The 20,643-nt window shown below is 41.3% G+C and overlaps 1 protein-coding gene across 1 annotated transcript in view; it reads right to left on the bottom strand.

Annotated features, from left to right (window-relative positions):
* The window catches only part of carmil2 (capping protein regulator and myosin 1 linker 2), an 82,922-nt gene that overhangs the window by 51,768 nt on the left and 10,511 nt on the right, over window positions 1-20,643 (bottom strand). The window contains exons 9-19 of the mRNA XM_084363214.1: window positions 20,501-20,576; window positions 19,583-19,671; window positions 18,168-18,262; window positions 17,844-17,930; window positions 17,514-17,623; window positions 16,728-16,805; window positions 13,880-13,956; window positions 12,153-12,257; window positions 4,073-4,142; window positions 3,795-3,876; window positions 1,519-1,615 (exon numbers count right to left, since the gene is read on the bottom strand). Coding sequence (XP_084219340.1) covers window positions 1,519-1,615; window positions 3,795-3,876; window positions 4,073-4,142; window positions 12,153-12,257; window positions 13,880-13,956; window positions 16,728-16,805; window positions 17,514-17,623; window positions 17,844-17,930; window positions 18,168-18,262; window positions 19,583-19,671; window positions 20,501-20,576 — 966 coding nt within the window. The remainder of the gene's footprint in view (window positions 1-1,518; window positions 1,616-3,794; window positions 3,877-4,072; window positions 4,143-12,152; window positions 12,258-13,879; window positions 13,957-16,727; window positions 16,806-17,513; window positions 17,624-17,843; window positions 17,931-18,167; window positions 18,263-19,582; window positions 19,672-20,500; window positions 20,577-20,643) is intronic.

The raw sequence follows: 20,643 nt of genomic DNA on the forward strand, positions 1-20,643 counted from the left end.
ATATAACCAAATATTAGAATAACTGTGTGTATATTTTTGATCCAGTAGATTTGGTCACATTTTCAGAAGACCTATAATAAATTCATTATTGAAACAAACTCCATGAATGTTTTTGTGACAAAGTAGTTTGTGTTCCTCTCATTCCAACACAGAAACATGAGAGCTGTAGAAATCATTGGAGCTGAAGACTGCCATGATATACATGTTCTTTACAAGTGCATGTAAACTTCTGACAATGACTGTATATCCATGTGATGAGCTGATGTCAGGAGCAGACATGGTGGTAGAGTAAAAGACTCCATAAAAATGACAATAATTATTATTAATTATTAGAATTTAATTTTCCCCATCCCCATGAAGGAAACAAAACATTTTATTTAAGTTATTTATCTAATTTATAAGCACTTGTTTCATCTCAGCTCCGTGCAAGGCTTTCATGCATTTTGCTGTCATTTACTATCGAGCTAGTTTTATCATGGTTATGGAATCCACGTTGAATTTTCTATGTGTTTTGGCTGTGTTCTGTGTTCTGAGTCTCCTGCAGAGGCTGGGCGTGGCGTCCTTGATTGGCGGGAGCTCCTGCGGTTCATTCACCTGCAGCTCATCCACTCATCAGCGCCGGCTCATAAAGCTGGCTCATAAAGCTGGTCTTCTCTTCTCTAGCTGCCAGATCATGAATCCCTCCACGTAGGGGTTTTGATGGCTTCCCTCTCTGAGCTACATATCGCCTCATACATACAGAGAGCAGAGCGGAGGAGAGACGTAAAGATGTTGGCTACGCTAGAGCCCCTTTTCCATTTCATATAGCCTATGATGAATGCCATTTTTTTCATCGAAGTATATATGATATTTTTTTCTCAGCACCAATTCCAGATTCAGGTGAGAGGGAGGTTTTGAAGCTACCTGACTACACTGCCCACAGCAACCCAATATTCTATGAGAATAATGTTATAAATTGATATGGATTGTCCCCCTCTTTCCTACCTCTCATTGTATTATCTTGTTGAGTGTTCCTTGATAGCACAAAGAATAAGAGAGAGACAGAGTGCAAAAACCAGGTGGACAAGAAGTCAAGACCACATAGTTATAATGCCAAATCAGCTACTATTTACTGACTATTCGTGATTTCACATTGCTAAGCGGTGGATTGATGTAGGCTCCCTTTATCAAATGTGGATTCTCCCCAAACTCCTCTTACATGTGTTTGCGTCATGACTATTTATTTTATGTCATTTTCTGGCTGCATTGTTGCAAAGTATTTGTGTGTGATTGGATGTGCAGAGAGAGATAGAGGAGGATGAAGAGAGAGAAAAGAAAGAACCAGATGAGACAGTGGACAGATAATGAAGATTGTTTTAGTGCAAGAAAAAGTAACTGTTTAGCTGAAGGGGAAAAAATCATCCACAATAGAATTTTACATGTGGGAGCTGAGCACCCCTAAAGGTCTGATCCTAGGATCGCCCTTGCTCATGTACAGTGGAGGATGTACAGCATGGCTTTGCATTATGTTCCCCAGACCTTGACTTCATGGCAAAGTTTCTCCCCAGTGCGAGGTGTCGAAGAGAGTGACATCGACCAACAGACAGAACCAGTGTCACCATGTCATTCTCAAAACCTAGAGCCAGACAGGGAGAGAAAGGGAGCAGCACAGAGGATTGAAATTGTTCTGTCAAATCCATTTCACTACCTGGTGTAAATTACATCCAGTGTACCCATATTTTAAATAATCCTCTGATTCGTCAGTAATGAAATGGGTTAAATCAAATCAATTAAAATGCAGCTTTGCATGTTTAATATAAACGTACTCTCTCTCTCAATCACATGCAACTAACTTTTCATGAGCAGCATCCCTCCATGATATAAAATAGGATTTTATAGAAACTAAATAAAGAGGCTGCAGTTGATAAGTTAACTGTATTGACTGGGCTCAGTCTGTATGTTTTTCTTTGTGTGACTTCTTTGTTTAAAAAATGTTTTTTAATTGTATATGATAATTGGCTGCAACAGGTGACAACACATTGGTCTGACTTGCATAGTTAAATACAGCAAAACATTCACCCATTAACACCTACATCAAGTTTGCTGCACCAGACACAGAGGTGAATCTACCATTGTCACACTTATCGTCTTGTAAGGGCAAGTTTACACAAAAGATTTAAGATGTGAGGAGTTGAAACTTGCAACTATGTGCATTTCTGCATTTCTGCAGCAACAATACTTGAGTGTTTCTGTAACCCTGTTAAAATGTATTCATGATAATAAGAATATAAGTGAATAAATACGTTCATAGTTTGATAAATACGTTTTATAATAAAATGTTAAGATTCATTAACCAGCAATGAAGTTATAGTATTGAGAACAATGAATATTGGGTAATGTTCAAGGTTTACTGAATACAGCATTTAAGATGTTAATTATTGGTTGTGTAATAATATATGTTAAAATGCTTTGAATATGCCCGTAAGAATAGGAAAGAAAGAGTTGCACAAATGTTTTGTGAATTTATGTTAATCCTGGACCATGTATGAATGAGCCAATCACATTCGAGGTCAAAGGACGAGGAAGTGAGTTGATGGACTGTACGTGAAGAGAACGGAGGGAGATGGGAGATAGCGTAAAACGAGAAAGACAAGAGAGGCGTGTTGTCCGCTGTAAAGTGAAACACGAACTGTTTAGTTTATGTCTACGCCATTTTTAGTGAAAGTGTTTGACCATGACTCTTATAGAAACTTTAAGAGTGATAGAGTTCTGTCCGTTTGAGTGGACTACTCAGCACAAGAAGACAGAAAGAAGTTTAAGTTAGCTGCTGACCTAGTGGCTAGTAGTGCTTTTGCATGGACTATACTAACAAGCTAGCAACCAGAGAACTCGACTAGTAAAGCCTGTGTGGAACTGCGAGACCGACGACAACCACAAAGACCCTGACGGAGCCTGATAACGTTGCCGAGTGGTGGCCTTTGTCGAGATCGTCAGCTGCGTGAGTCTTCTCTTCAGCCATGTAAATCTTCTCTTCATCCACGTGGATCTTCTCGTCATCTCTCCTCTTGCTTCTGCCGCCTTGGATCCTGCGCAGGTGTGGCTACATCCCTTCAGTAAAGGTACCATTGTTTTGTTTTTGCCTTGGTGGTGAAGCAGCCATTTTGTTTCAGGCTACAACGTACACGAGCTACATCCAGGCCTGCATCTTTTGAACTGGGTATTTCAACTTAGGCTATTTTATTTTATTTGGGCCCATAGGTTTTGGATGTTTATGTGAATGAATTTGACATTGAGAGTTGAAAAGCATTTGATAAGACAATTGAAAGAAACATTTAAACAGTGAAGTAAATAAATTCATACTTGTTTATAAAACAGTTGTGGTTATTGACTACTTTTGATATGTTAAGTTAAGACAAAGAGTAATTTCTGTTTGAGAGCGTAAGAGTGTTTGAAGGGTGAAAGTGTTTTATAAGAGTAAAAGTAATTCCAAAGACATTTCAGTTCATGGTAAAGTCTAAGAATTCATGTGTAAATAGTGATTTAAAAGGAAAAAAAAGTATTGCATTTAAAAGTGAATGATTACACACACATTAGGTTAATAGTGTTAGGTTTATTAGTGAAACCCCAAGCTATTCTTGATATTTTAAAGAGCTACATTTCTATCAGCTTTCTGTAGCGCAGCTCCATGCTGTCTTCACAGAGCCAGCACACCAGAGTATCATCTCTAAAAATTTCACCATCATGGCATTTACTGTGTCATCGCTTCCTTCCGATGTGTGTGTGTGTGTGTGTGTGTGTGTGTGTGTTTTGCATACCATTATCGGATATATCCAGACTTGTGATAGCTGTAGCTTCAGAGATGTGCTCTTGTAACACCTGGGCTCCTGCTGAACGCAGCTACACACACACACACAAACACACAAACACACACACACACACACACACACACACACACACACACACACAGGTATAAGAACAACAACAACAACAACAACAACAATAATTTGTTTACCCAGGCCTCTACTAATCATCATAACAAACAAAAAACAAAACAGTTTTTTGTACTCGTGGGTGAGAATGTAGGCTACTGTACCTCACAGCTACTGAGGTCCAACTCTAGCCCAAAGAGACGAGTGTTGGTTGCCAGACCCTGGAGTAATAACCTAGATGCAAAACAAAAGACAGCTAAAAGTCTATATGTGTAATAGCAGAGCTGCTTTGGAACCTTTCACCTCTTGAACAGACTTATGAAGCACAGAGCCTTGTTGATTGGGTTTTGTTGAAATGTGTAAAGTGTGTGTTGTCTGACAGAGAGATAATAAAATAACATTCTTTATCTTATGTCAAGAATAACGTTTTTAGCCTATTGTTGTTATAGTATGGAGGGGCTGTCATGTCTGTGTTTGATTGACAGCAGCTGGCAGACTGAGCAGCAGGAGCAAGAGAGGCAGTGTAAACAAACCTACACTGTATCTTCCAAGCCAGACAGCATTTTGTTAGTGGTATTTAAGAGTAAGCAGCACACCAGCTTCGAAAACAGCTGAAGTCATATTTGCAGGTTTATTTACATGCTGTTTAATGTGCTGCAGCTGAGCTGCTTGTCAGCTATCGAGCCTGCGAATAGCAGTACACTTTGGTCAATGTTTGATTGGTGGCAAGAAGCTAAGGTGCAGGACAAGTAGGGGTGTGCCGATCAATCCCAAAATATTGATACTACCAATACTACAGTAGGTACTACTTCGTTGTGGCCGAGTTCACGCGTGATTCTCGCGTGAATCACGCGAGAATCACGCACCTTTTTAGTGGAGGATCAATTGTGTTTTCATGAGAAGCAGCAATGTGCCCAAACAACCACCAGGTGGCATCTGTGAGCAGGAGGACGACAACATGCAGCAGCAGGGAGCAGTGACCATGAACGGGGAATGGACAGAGTTGCCTGATTTATGTTTCTGTTCGTTGTTGCTTAAATACAAGAATGTAGCTAATAATACCTCACCCACTCCACACCTCATTCCAACTCCTTCCTTCAGCCTGTCGCTACAGGGTCCCTCTAGCAAGGACAAACTTAGTGAAAAAAATCATTCATCCGCCATCATCATCATCAACAACTCACTATGAAGCCTTCTAAATGTCTTTTAAGGTCTTATTCTTTGTATTTTGTATTTATCGGTGATATTCCCATTTTATGTTTATCTGTTTTCGTTTTGCTTTTATGTTTAACTGTGGTCTTTTTTTGTGCACACGTCAAAGACCCTAAAGACATCTGAGGTTGTGATTTTGCTCGCTCGCTGCAGCCACGGCTAAGCGGAGGCAGAAACAATTACGCACAGCCTACAGAAGTTTCAACGTCCATACAAGCATTTAAGAAATGATTCTTACCAGTTCCATAATTCAGAGAGGATTTTTACTCAACGAAAAAATGTATAAAGATCAGTTTTTAGGTTGACACGAGAGCAGCACGTATGTCCAGACGCTGATGTGCGTCAGCTGGGGCAGCGGGTCGGTGATCCATAAGACACATGAGAGCATTGCGACTGATGTATAGCTCCCCTGGTAGCGCAGCTCCCTCAGTAAGCAGAATAATCCGCTAGTATGAGTTCGAGTCTCACTATAGGCAGTAGGCCTACCTTTAGTTAATGTGTTTTTTCTTTTCTCATCATCATCATTATGATCACATATGGCTCCAAGTTTGAGCAAATAAATGAGCAAATGAGCATTAATTCTCCGCCGGGCCGCAGCACCAGCTTTCCTGCTTGTGTACATAAAATACATTCAATTCTGACACCACAACTGTAGCGTACCGAATATCAATAGATGATAACCAGAAAAAAAAAACCTTCTATTGATCTGATTCACCGGCTTCATGGACGTCGGAACTATTTTCTGAGAGGGGGGGCGGGGGAAGCAGGCACTTTTATCGATTAAGGATTTGATTTGAAGTTATTTTATAATGGCGTGCAGTTATAAGAGAACTAGATGGATGAACACGGCATCTTTATTGTTAAGAAAATGAAACTTTGATCACTAAATCAAGCCATTTAAGGAACATAACAGCATTGGTGGCGTTTCCCAGATTCGATCGTTCTTCAGGACTTAAGAAGGCTCTTAAGAAGGGTTCGGCTAAGAAGGAGCGCTAAGATGCGGGTGTTTCCCAGACGCGTTCTTAACTGCCTTCTTAGGAGAACCTTAAGATCAAGCCAAAGAAGCTTATCCTCTTAGTGGGAGCTGTCCACCGCGGTGCTGCTGAAACTGAATCAAGCGATGCCAGGCAAATCGATCACCCACCTCTTTATCAGCGCATAAGTCACACACAGCGCCCTGTGCCCCCCCCCACCCAGGTGCAATTAGGCTACGCATGTATCGTGTGTGTGTGTGTGTGTGTGTGTGTGTGTGTGTGTGTGTGTGTGGGCGGGGTGTGGTTGCGGGTGTGTTGACGGCCGCGTAGTGCTTTCTACCGATCCAGCACGGATCCACCAGGGAGGGATTGTGGATTGGAATGAGGGTGCCATCCATGGCATGGCGCAGGAGAATCGGTGTCACAGCTGCCACACTCCGTGACACCGATGCCTTGCTGAGGCCGGTGCCGTCCCCCACCACCTCCAGGAAGCTCCCCACTGCGTAAAAACGCAGCGCAGCCAGGAGCTGCACCTCCGGGCTGAGGGCAAAATTGCAGCGGGTTGCTCTCTGGATGTGTGGAGACACCAGAGTGATCAGCCGTTGGATCTCCGCACGGGGCAGCCGGTACTTTGCCTGGACAGCCCGGTCTGACAGCACGTCCAGTGGGGAGAAGTGCTGACGCACGTATGCATTTATGTAAACCGTCTGGCTTCGCGCACGGCGACGCTGTTGGTTCGCAGCGAGAATATGCTGTATTGCAGCCATGGTTTCTCACACGCGCGGACTTTGGCAACGCATTTATATAGAGTAGCAGGTGAAGCCTCTCTGGATGAGGTTCAGCTGAGTTTAATTACGTCTGTTCCCTTGATATCTGTGAAATGCCACAGGGTTGTTGTATTTTTATGTGTAGTACTATAAACTCATATATGCAGATGTGTGTGGAAAACTTAAACGTGTAATTCAGTAGAAGTTTTTTTTTTTCCTTCTATTAACCTATGTTTCTTGCGCCAGTGGTCCGCAGCTATGAGCGCATTTCAACACTGAGCATTGTTTTATTATTTCGAAAAGTGGAGGATGTAAATTTCCCTGACGCGGCTTGATCACTGAGCATTTGGTCGCTAAGAAGGCTGTTAAGAGTGGGTCAGCTCGATCTTACATTTCCTTCTTAGTGAAAGATCTTCTTAAGCTAAGAGCGACTCTGGGAAACACATCCTTCTTTCACAGCGTTCTTAAGAGCGCTCCTAAGAAGATCTTAGCACTTAAGAGCTTCTTAACGAATCTGGGAAACGCGGCCATTGGCAGGGCCAGACACAGCTTAATGAGCTTCTCCACCTCCGAATGCAGGATGGACACATCCTGGATGGTGCTTACTTCTCGTCCCCTACACACATTCCTCAGTATGGGGGAATGCAAATGTTAAGGCATCTGGAACAAGTTCGCTTAACTGGAAAGACCACATCCATCCCCCACACTTTTGAAAAGCTTGATACGCCAGCGCCCCCACCCCCACCCCCGCACGCTGAGGACAGCAAAGAGGTGTGCAACAAAGACATTGATCACTTGGCCAAGGGATCCCTCCTGCAGGGTGACTGCTTCAGGGACTCACTCCGCTTTAAATAACCTTCTGTATATCCGACTACTGTGAAGCTGCTGATTATGTATTTTAATAAAGCTAGAGGAAACTGTCTGACATGACGTGGCGTCGTTCTTCTTTCTATAAGCCCGTTGTAGAAAATATAAGGAATAGAAAGCACAAATATTTGTGTTAAATTCTGACACCACAACTGAAAGAAAGAAAGCAGCCGGTGAATCAGATCAATAGAAGGTTTTTTTTTTCTGGTTATCATCTATTGATATTCGGTACGCTACAGTTGTGGTGTCAGAATTTAATGTATTTTATGTACACAAGCAGGAAAGCTGGTGCCGCGGCCCGGCGGAGAATTTATGCTCATTTGCTCATTTATTTGCTCAAACTTGGAGCCATATGTGATCATAATGATGATGAGAAAAGAAAAAACACATTAACTAAAGGTAGGCCTACTGCCTATAGTGAGACTCGAACTCATACTAGCGGATTATTCTGCTTACTGAGGGAGCTGCTCTACCAGGGGAGCTATACATCAGTCATAATGCTCTCATGTGTCTTATGGATCACCGACCCGCTGCCCCAGCTGACGCACATCAGCGTCTGGACATACATGCTGCTCTCGTGTCTTCAACCTAAAAACTGATCTTTATACATTTTTTCGTTGAGTAAAAATCCTCTCTGAATTATGGAACTGGTAAGAATCATTTCTTAAATGCTTGTATGGACGTTGAAACTTCTGTAGGCTGTGCATAATTGTTTCTGCCTCCGCTTAGCCATGGCTGCAGCGAGCGAGCAAAATCACAACCTCAGATGTCTTTAGGGTATCAGATATTATTATAGGCTACTCTTATATTTAAGCAACATCCAGTCAGGCCGTGATATAGGCTCACGGGGGCGGACTGGGACAATAATTCAGGTCGGCAATTTTACCAGTAAACAAATGTTCCTTAAAAAACAACTAATGTCCATATTTTAGCTCTACTGTAAAACAAAGAAAGCACAAGTGATTATCCAAGGTCACCCAGATAATTGAGGTGTCCCACCGCTGTGAAACAATCAGTCTGAATCAATCTGATACGGTTTAGTAGTCCCCCTCTCCATTCACTCTACCTGTAGCCTAAAACAGCGCCACTCTCCATTGCAGCTACATTGTGGTCAAATGTGGAATTGTCCCAAAATCGTTTGAGCTGCAATTCAGTACTATGCTTCCACCTAGTGGCTACAGTTGTCACTGACAATTCACGCGTTGCGTGAATCTCGCTCCCCGCGAGTGAAATGGCCACTTTGAAGTAGTACCTACTGTAAGTACTCCTGTCATGTGCACAATTCATGCGTTGTGCACATGCAGCCTGCCCCGGTGTGCACCCTGACCACACGTTTAATCCGACATGCAGTGATGGCTGAATGAAACAGGAGCATCATTTGGAGCCATTTTACAGCAGTAAATGAAAACGTTGCAAACTGTGATGTGTGTATGAGGCTGTTCATTACTGTGGTAACACCACAAACTTGTTTAAACACAAAAAAAACAGCAGAGAGAGACACACAGGAGCTTCAGCAGAGAAGAAGGGAGGAGGAGGAGGGAAATCCCTCAGCACCCAGACCCCCGCCACAGAGGCCACAGAGGTAGAGTTCACTGGCAGAGTCAGAGAGAGGCAGGAAATATCCAGGTATATACAGCAACTATTATTTAGTCATTATTATATTTTATATTTTAGTCATACTGATTAAATATAGCATACTATTTAGACATCCAAATAATATATTCAGCCCATTGAAACTTAGGCTATAGACCTAATTATTTTGGTATTTTACCAAGGTGTTTCCCCAAGAGCCCAGCACTTTTGTTCTTTGCCTTAAAAAAAACCTGTTGTGTTTATTTTTATAATAAAAGCATCAGTATCAGTGTCAATATTGGTGATATTGGCCCTGTATTAGTTGGTATTGGATCAAAACTAAACTCTGCGGTATCACCCACCCCTAAGGACAAGATGTGTGTTCATGTTTGTAAGTTAGACATGAAGGAGACTTTGGCAGGAAAACTAATGTTCCTTGTTCAGAGTCAGCGACAAAAAAGGCTTTCCATTGCAGGCTGCTGGAGTGATGACTTCTGCGTCAGTCGATAGTCTAAAGCTTATGTGGTTTTATGTCAAACAAGCAAAGTAAATGAAACACCCTATATGTCCATTGTGTAACCATGTAAGTAAGTGTAACTTGGTGAGTTAAAGTCTTTTGCCAGGAACAGACGCTGTTTTTCGGGCAGAATTGTGAGTAAGAGTCAGTAGGACAGACAGGATGACAGACACTTCTCCACGTATAACTGCGGTATTTTTTTCCGTATTTAAGTTGCCAAGACGCTACCAGTTACTCCGTTACTGTTGTTTGGTACTGTAACGTTGCTTTGTGGGACATTTCTCTTTATTTTGTTGAGTGATGGACCTGTTTAGTTATCAGACAGTGAACACCATCAGATCGACACACCCTCGCTCCGCGCCACCGGCTTATCCGCTCACACTGGTTCGGTTCGCCAATGCTGTGCCTCTGATACTACCTCCAGAGGCACAGTGAAATTTCACCCATTGCCGCATCTGAGACTTTCACACAGAGGAGGATGCGGAGAATTGGCACAGGATCCCTGCACCCAAAGGGCAGTGTGAATGGGGCTACTATATGTAACACGGGTGGACTTACTCTGTACCCACAGAGAACAATATGAGAAGAGTTTGTTTTGATTTGACTTGCCTCCACACATGGAGAACAAACTTAATGAATAACTGCACAGTTATTATTATTATTTTATTTATTCTTTTTATTATTATATTATCAATACTTTCACTGTGTTCTTTCCCATGACACGTTCTTATGTCTTGGGCCAACTGTCTTTCTTTGAGAATCCATCCTAATAATATTGTATCCCCTGGAATATTTCTGTTGGACTTAATGAAAATGGAAATAAAAAAAAAATGTGATCGCAAAAAAAATATAACTGCACAGTTTACTGTCAGAAGAGTATATTAACTGTACATAAGAGCTGTGTTCATATCTAGTGTTCTGTCTTGTGCTACATTTCTATTCCCCCTCCTGGGATGAACAGAGGTCGTGCACAGACCTGAAACAAGGTAAGCTTGCACTTTGAGGAGCTGTACTGCTGGTCGAACACGACTGCCAGGTAGAAGACTTTCACATGACTTCAAAACTGTCAACATGGGCAGTTGTGGCTCAGGAGAGAGTGGGTTGCCAAGTAATCGTAAGGTCACTGGTTCGATTCCCCGGCTGAATATATACTGAACCACAAATTGCTCCTGATGAGCAGGTGGATGTTCCCTTGCATGGCAGGTTTAATTTACTCTGCTTGTTTGACATAAAACCACAGAAGATTCAGGCTATTGAGCAGAAGTCATCACTCCATCTTCCCTGAAACATCCAAATAATGGAATAGGTACCAGTAGTTAAAAATAACTACAGTATAAATTGTATATAAAATCCTGAGTTGTTCCCCCTTATTTTCACATCTTGTTCCATCTGGTACACTGTTAGTACAAAAGATTACACTGTAACTACAGAGTACTTACGCTGTAAATTGCGAACTGTAATCTAAAGTGTTTCTGACTTAATCAAAAAGACATAATCACAACAAACACTTTCTGGAAGGCTTCACAATTAATTTTTTGAATTGCATTTATAGTGAGATATTTATATTCTGTTCATTGATATTTTAAGTCACACATTATTTACAATAATTATATACATCAGTAGAGTTGCGCACAGTTGCAGCATGACAGTACGTTTCTTGTGTGGTTACAATTCAGGCACATAAATGACTGTATTTGACACTAGTGCCTTGTTAAAAGTGTAAACACTTTAAAGTAGATAATTTAGGACTACACACACAGTAACCCATCCCAGCCAACACTGAGACGCTGATTGACTGTTGTTTGAATGTCCAATCAAGACTCTGACTTATGGGACATAATGGTGTAAAATGTGCAATAATGGGAAAATGTATGCAGTATCATGAACATATTTGTGATACAAGAGCCTTAGTGTTTATTTGGGATTTAGTGGATTTTGGATATCTGTTCATTGATATTATATTTGCACTATTTCCTACTTGGTACTGCAACTGCTGCACAACAATTTATTGAAGTGAGCCACATGACATACTGTTGAGAGAGGCTCTGTTCCTGCTGGATTTAAAAAATGTTAGCATAGTTACAAGTCACTGGTAATTTGAATGAGATTTTCTTTTGGAACAAAACCTGGAAGTTCTGGTTTCCTTTCGCCTATCTCTTCCAAGAAATTGATAACATTATAAGTGAAAAATCAAAACAACTCTTGCTTTGTACATCTCAGCTTGGACCATTAAGTCAAGGAAATCTTCGGCAAACTACAATTCCCTTGGTCAAGAATTAACTTTAACGTTAAAAAAAAGTACATATTATATAGCATTGGTTAGGAGTAAACACACCTGAGAGCTTGTGGAGGTAGTTTGGTTGCAGACAGGCCCACATATTTTAGCTCACAGCTCTGACTGAAGAACTCTCCGATGCTCCTGGTCACCTCCCGCACCTTTCTACACAATACACATAAACACAGTCATTGGCTGTGCTTTCTTTGAATACAGTTTTATCAACCACACCATGACACTGTGCTAGAATGGATTATAGGATATAGCATTTATACATGTCAACTTGCCATTTCAGCCTTTGTGCCTGCCTGCTTTTTTAAATGCAGACATTTTTACATGTCAAGTCAAGCTTTATTTATATAGCACCTTTAGCCAAGGCGCTTTATGATTAAAAACAAATATAATTACAATTAAATACATCAGATAATAGCACAATAAAATAAACATAAAATATAAGAAACATAAGAACTGTCATGATAAACAATCAGTCAGTTAGGAGTGTTAAAAGCCAGGGAGAGGAGGTGGGTTTTGAGCAGGGATTTAAAATTTTCTAAATTTGGAGCTGTTCTAATGCAGAATGGCAAGTTATTCCAAAGTTTTGGAGCAGCGACTGCGAAGGCTCGATCATCTCTTGTTTTCAGCCTAGATTTTGGTATGCTGAGGAGGAATTGGTCCACTGACCGTGATGTTCTACACGGAGTGTGGGCAACAAGCAGGTCACCTAGATAAGGGGGAGCCAAGCCATTCATGGCCTTGAAAGACAATAATGAAATTTTAAAACTTATCCTCTGGCACACAGGAAGTCAGTGGAGATACCTCAACACTGGGGTTATGTGCTCAGTTTTCCTGGTGCCTGTTAGAAGGCGAGCGGCCGCATTTTGGACCAGCTGGAGACGTTGGATAGAGGATTGGTCTAGGCCCTCATACAGAGCGTTGCAGTAGTCCAGCCGGTTTGTGATAAAAGCATGTACCACTTTCTCTAAGTCACCCGGGGGAAGGTAGGCTTTTATTTTGCTTATTAATCTCAATTGGAAGAAGCTTGAGTTGACCACAGATGAAATTTGTTTTCCAAATTTAAAAGAACTATCAAGGTACACTCCCAGACTTTTCACGGAATTGAGCATATTTGAGGAGATAGGCCCAAGGATAGGTTCATCCCCCAATGGCAGCGGGGAGCCAAACACAATAACTTCTCTCTGACATTTTGACATGTGACAGAAAGAAAAGCACTGGCGTAGTAGCCAATTAGATGTATTAATGTCTGAATTTAAATGAATGTGTGTCTGTGCCTATGCCTTGATATTGGCTTACTGGGACAATTCAAGTGGAACAGAGGTATTGTTACTGCTATTAGTTCTGCCATTTCACCAGACGTCTGTGAGCTTGAGTCAGTAGTGTGGCAAGGTGATGTTAGTGCTATCGCCTACTTCTGTCCACTCTTGGTGCTCAGGGTATGGTAAGTATTTGATGTTTTGGATTTATTTTACTAAATGAGTTAGCCGAACTCTGTTGTTGTTTCTGCACAGGTAAATATAAATAATTAAACTGAAGAGCCAGAAAAGAGATTAATAATAAATATAACTAAATAAGACATTAAGGAAATGATATGAAAAACATATACAGTATAAACTAATCAACCGTTTTGGTGGCCGAAGTATTGTGATCCATGATAATTGGGCAAATATATGTGCAAAGGTACTGAGCCTAGTGCAACAATACTGACTCAATAATGCAGAGAGATGATGCCAAGTTCAAAGGTCTGACACACTGAAGACAGAGGAGCTGACCTGTGGCTGAAAGGATTCTTGGCCAGGTTCAGGTGCATCATTTTGTAACAACACCCGGCAGACAGGGACACAAATAACTGCAAGAGAAAGTTAGGATACGTGAGTGTTAAGTGACAAGCACAGAAGTTCATACTACACAGGTGATAACATTTCCAGACTTTTTTAAGGCCCTGGGACTCAGCTCCACTATTACACCTCTGAATATAAGTGATCAGAAGAAGACTTGATGAAATTATGTCTTATTTTTTAAATCTTACATCTGACACTGTAGGAGTCACTATTAAAGTTTTCACTATGCTAACTCCATTTAACAACTATTTATTTTCTCCATTTATCACGTAATAAATTAATTAATTCTGTTCTGTTTAGCTTCTCTCTCTCTGACAAAATGTGGCTGAGAGGAGGTCTGTTATACCCACATACAGTTCAGACATGTCAAACTCAAGGCCCGTGGGCCACATCCGGCCCGCAATAAAATATCATATGTCCATCATATCTGGCCCACCGGTATATAAGACACACACCGCTGATACTACAAGTCCCAGAATGCACTGCAACAGCGAGCATGCCCAGACCGGCAAGCCCACCTGCAGCTTCCCCCCACTTTATTGTCCATCCGAGGTCAGAAGTCAGCTGCGCTAATCACTTTTGAATGCAATTAAACAAGCCTCCCAAAAGAAATGGCCAAACGAAAAGTGAAATGAAGATGGGCTTTCAAGACAGGTGTGAGGCAGAGTATCTGTTTACAGACATTAGTGGTAAACCAGGTTGCCTCGTTTGTGGAGCTGGCGTGGCCGTAATTAAAGAATATAACATAAGACGGCACTATGAGACAAAATACCAGGACAAATACAAGCACGTGGACAGACAGCAGAAGGTAGAGGAGTTAAAAAGGACCCTAGTGTCACAGCAGACTATGTTCACAAAGGCAAAATCACGAAGTGAGGCTGCCGTGAAAACTAGTTTTGTTATGGCCGAAGAAATTGCTAAGTCAGTCGGCCTTTTACCGAGGGGGATTTTGTAAAGCAGTGAATGATTAAAGCGTGCGACATCATGTGTCAAGATAAAAAGCAAGCGTTTTCAAATATAAGCTTAAGCAGAAATACTGTTGCTGATCGTGTATGTGAGCTTGCCACCAATTTTCAAGAACAGTTGATGGAAAAGGGAAAAGACTTCACTGCATATTCCCTTGCTGTGGATGAGAGTGCTGATAGGACCGATACAATCAATCAATCTTCATCCTTGGAGTAGACTCCAGTTTATGCATTACAGGAGAACTTTTGGGAATTAAATCAATGCATGGCACAACCACGGGAAAAGACAAAGATATTTGAGGAAGTATGTAAATGTGTGAATGAAATGAAACTGCCCTGGGACAAACTGACGGGACTGACGACATAAATGACAGAAATGTGCAGGTGACCTGACAGTTTATCACTGCATCATACACCAGTAAGCGCTGTGTGGAAAAGCTCTCAAAATGGAACATGTAATAAGCACCGTAACACTTACGGTTAACTTTATAAGAGCTAAAGGCTTAAATCACCGCCAATTTCATGTCTTTTCTTGAAGAGATAGATTCTGAACATGGCACTGTGCCCTATTACACAGAGGTGCGATGGCTAAGTCGAGCGAAAGTGCTTAATAGATTTTTTGAGTAGCATGAGGAAATCTGCCAGTTTTTGGAATGCAAAGGGAAAGACACCACAGAGCTCTGGGACGAAAAGTGGCGATGTGAGCTGGCGTTTTTGTGCAACATAACGAAACATGTCACTGCGCTAAACCTCCAGCTTCAGGGACGAGGACGTGTGATCACAGACATGTATGATGCAATGAGAGCTTTCCAAGCAAAGCTGCACCTGTGGGAGACTCAGATGCAGCAAGGAAACTTTAGTCACTTTCCGTGTTGCCAAACACACCGCTCTCCTGACAGCGCAATTTGCTGATAAACTGGGCGAACTTGGCACAGAGTTCATGCGGCGATTTTCTGACTTTGCAGCTCAGAAATTTAAATTTGAACTGTTCAGCAATCCATTTGCAGTTGATGTAGAAAGAGCACCTGTAAACCTCCAAATGGAGCTGATAGACCTCCAGTGTAATAATACACTCAAGGCAAAGTATGACTCTGTGGGCGCTGCACAGTTTCCAAGCTTCATCCCTGCAGCGATGCCTCTACTCTATCTACGTGCTGCTCAAATGCTCTGCATGTTTGGAAACACATATATATATAATATATATACATATATATATACATATATATATAATACCTATGTCAGCAGCTTTTCTCTGTGATGAAGATGACCAAAAACCCACAAAGGAGTCGTCTCACTGATGCACACCTTCACTCCATCTTGAGGGTTTCCACAGCACAAAACCTAACCCCAAACATTGATGAACTGGCAGCCAAGAAAAGGTGCCAAAGGTGCCAAGCATCTGGCTCTAACACATATGTTTTCCTTCTGCACTTGCATCCAATAGCCTGTTTATCCTGTTTAATAAATGTTGACTCTGTTTGGCCCTCGACATAGTCCTGGTTTTTAATTTTGGCCCTCTCTGTGATTGAGTTTGACACCCCTGCAAGTGTTCTCTTTCACTTTCTCAGCCCAGAGGTCACTACATGGTGACTGGTTGTATGCTAGAGGGTTTGTTTTAGAGCCCAGACAGTAACAAACCTAGCTCTAACAATAACGGCACATGAAAGCACAACTTTACTAAGATGAAAATCATTTTGACCTCCTTAGCTGAAGGCGAGCTGATTTTCAAAAATGTTTGATTATTTATATTAGGTCACCAGCCTTAGACAAAAGGTGTGGATATGTTTGTACTGTATGAAATGTCTCTCACTGACCGTGTCCAGAGGGCAGTTGGTGTCACTGAGGTCCAAATGAGTAAGAGAGTTAGTACTGGACAAGAACTTGAAGAGAAACTGCAAGACAGAAGACACATACACATAATGTATATACAAAGTGTGGAATATATGTTGAAGATGTTTCGGCATGGTTTGCTGAAGTGTAGCTGAAAAGTAAATTAAATGTTATTATCATGAACCAATGTGATATGTAGAAGGTCCATCCCTACTACTACACACACACACACACACACACACACACACACACACACACACACACACACACACACACACACACACACACACACACACACACACACACACACACACAGCAGCCCACTTCTTGCAAAAATTGTGTAAAGTAGATCCCAGCAACATTTATTTAATTCAAATAAGAAAAGGTTTGAAAGAGCACAGCCCAGAGAGAGAGACTGATGTGCTCGCTGTCATTCAGAGAGAACATGATGCATGTCTTCCAGAGAAAAGATGCATTAACCTATTTATATCACTAATGTAAAGCATACTCATTACATTGAAAAAATCCTTATTTGTGATTAAAATAATGGTTGTTGGTAATGTATTAGTGACCCCACAGTATTGTGATTATACTGCTTTCATGGGAGCTCAGACCCACAACCTTATGGGAGCTCAGCTCCTTGCTTCATTTTGTTGCTTATGCCAGACCTTAAGCCTCCAAATAATACTCGCTTTCGTTCGCATGTCTGCAGGTGAACATTCTTCAAACGTAAAAATTATAGAGACACACACAGAGAGAGCAGAATGTACCGTGGCCTCTTCAGTAACCAGGCTGCCGGAGTTACCAGACAGGTCGAGGTGGGTCAAAGATGCTGAGAACAGCTGAGTGGAGGATAACACCTGACTCAGACAGCCAAGACCTGGAAATACATGGATCAGACCAGCGATACAGTGATCATGATTTTGGAGGTGGATGTGTCATATAGTACACTGTCTGGGGCGATATCTGCCTCCTCTTTATCCTCCACCTTCATACTGCTCTTAGAACTATAAAGGCATATATAAATATATGGTAAAAAACAGACCAACGTGAGCATGTTGTAATATTTATTGTAGGTAGGTGTGTGTGTGTGTGTGTACCTCTAGCAGTCATTGATACCCGGGACAGAGAGAGGTGCTTAAGTCCTTTAGCTAGACTCCCCAACTCCTGACTGAGAGCTATTACACCTAGAAGAGAACACGCACACACACACACACACACACACACACACACACAGAACATGTGTACAATCCAGTGTTGGTACTGATTTAAACAATTACCGCAGCCACCCACTTCACTAGCTGACAAAACTTCACATAGGAAGTAAACTGGTTACTTGGCTCAAGATGCAACACGGCTTAGACATACTGGTCTATTGTAATATTGTGCTTCTACCACTCAGGTGTGATATTTAAAAAGCCCACCTTTATCCTCAATTGGATTTCCTGAGAGGTTGATTGATTGCAGGGTAGAGGAGGCGTGCTCCCGCAGGGCAGCTGCCAATTTAATTGCAAAGTCTCTGCAGCAGAAAACAAGGTTACTTCTCAATCTCAGTCAATCTTTAAATTACAATAGAAACAGTCTGCTTAGATTTGCATATGAAAGATGGAGTTCAAACATTTCTTCAGGTATATTTCCCAAACCCTGTGGTTCAGTGTCTCTTGGATGATATGACAGTGTGCATATTCAAATCATCAGCTGACAGAAAACAACACACTGATGCCAAAAACAGTAAAATATCTGAGATATTTATTGCTAATTACTAATGTTCCCAAAGTAAATATAAGCAATGATGTTGTGATACACAATATATATCTCAATATTTTGAAATCTTCCCAAAAGCATTCTTTTTGACCAAATACCAAATATATTGTGACAATATTGTAGGGATGACTATTGGTACTTTCACAAAATATGAACACAGTGAGATTTTTGATAAAAAGGTCATCAGTAATGTGGATGTGATGACTAAAAGTATTATCCAATGGGGGTTTTGTTTGTGCGATTCATTCATGCGTAATTTTGTTTTCTGTTGTTTTTTTGTGCGATTCATTCATGCGTAATTTTGTTTTCTGTTGTTTTTGTCATTTCATGTCAAGCAACAGCATTTTTTTCTGAACAAGGTCTATTTTTCTGAGCTTCCACTGCATGAATGTCAACCAATCATGTTGCAAAAACGGACAAAACAACTCATAACAATGGTGGACCTGTTGATTATTTACATTTGTCATCGCACAGTATTATATAACACAAGGACATCTGTGCTTTGTTTGCATACTGGAGCATACCATCGGAAATTTGCCTTGCTTCGGGTATGAATAGTTTTCATGCAAAGTATTTGCAGACAGTTAATTCATAGTAAATTCACATTTAAGTGTTGTATATTCATCACGTCACTGGTGTGTAAAGGCCTGAAATACCTCTTGTCTAAGTAGTAGCAGGAATTGTGCAACACGTTCATAACTGGGGGTCAGGACCACCACCAATCATTATACACTTGACACAAACCCTGTTTTAATCATGCAAGCACAAAGACCGGGGCGCATTTTGTGGCCATCTCCAATCATACCTGCTATTTAGGTGCAGCAACCCACTGTGCAAATGACAAGTGTAAGCAGCGCTTCAGCTGTTTGCTATTTTCCTGACCTTGAAATTCTGTGTCCACCTGTGTGGTATTTTATAGAAAGAGGTAGAAGCTTCATTGAAATGAGGCAGCTCAGAGCAAGTTGTTTGTTGAAATGCACCTTTACAAGTCTTGTTGAGGAAAATGTTTACTTACTCTGCCTACCTGCAAACGCTAGATAATATACCTACAAATCTGCGTCACAAACAAACTCACAGTTTGAGTCCGCTGGCCTCCAGTGAGAGCTCCTCCAAACTGGGAGATCTGGACAGCAGGAAGGTCAGCTGCTGCTGGACGTCTACTGACTGAGGGCACAAAGACACAGAGACAGACAGTCCAAAACAAATTCCCAGACTGGCATTCCCAGATTTAATCTTTACGGTTCCACACAATGAGTGAAAACTATTAAGAGCAGAGTAATACATCTCCATGTTTCTGTCTGTTAAAGGAGAGTTTTGCTCGCTACTGTCACGAAATATTTGCTCATGGTGGGAACTGGTGGGTATCTGTAGATAAAACATATTTACATTTTTACCCCAGTAAGAAAATCCAGTGACGTGAGAGCAGGACAAGTTGATCAGCTGCAGCATCCACTCAGTAACAAATATCCAATAAGGGGGCGTTGTGGGCGTGGTGGGTGTGTTGGTGTGTCGCTCCTCGCATCACAAATAAGAACTTAGGAACGACTTGCGTGTTTGTGGACCAGAACAACATCCGGTTCAAGCCATGAGTGAGGAGTTATCAAATAAGAGAGTTGGGATATACCCCATGTATTCATTCTGGTTTCCTTATAGGTCATGTGACCACAACCAGGCAGCTGATGAGTTCATGATAAAACATATTTTGCTTTTCACTCTCCCTTATTGATCATCACTAGTTTGATAATGTCTATAGAATTGCATGGCCTGTGCGTTGTGCTACTAATATTCCTTTGAGCCAAACCTTCACATTGTGAATATGGTATAAATCTCACTTTTTAGTCAGTGTGGGCATTTCTATGAAATGGACTTGTAAACGTTGTCTGCATGCATCAAATGACACAATTTTTTTGAAAAGCCTGGATTCATGAGAACAAACCCTTTGACAATTCTTAAACAAGACATACCAATTGACCAAAAAGAAAGCATAATGTACCAGTTTGAGTTCTTTGCAGTAGATCTTGGTAAACCACTGATTGAAAGACAGAGCTGCTACTGCTAATGCCAAGTCCCTGAGAGAAGAGGAGAGAAGAAACAATGAGAAACGAGAAGAGGAATGTTAACAGAGTGTGTAAGGTA

Source organism: Pagrus pagrus (genome assembly GCF_965226575.1).
Source record: "Pagrus pagrus genome assembly, chromosome: 10".
NCBI lineage: Eukaryota > Metazoa > Chordata > Actinopteri > Spariformes > Sparidae > Pagrus > Pagrus pagrus.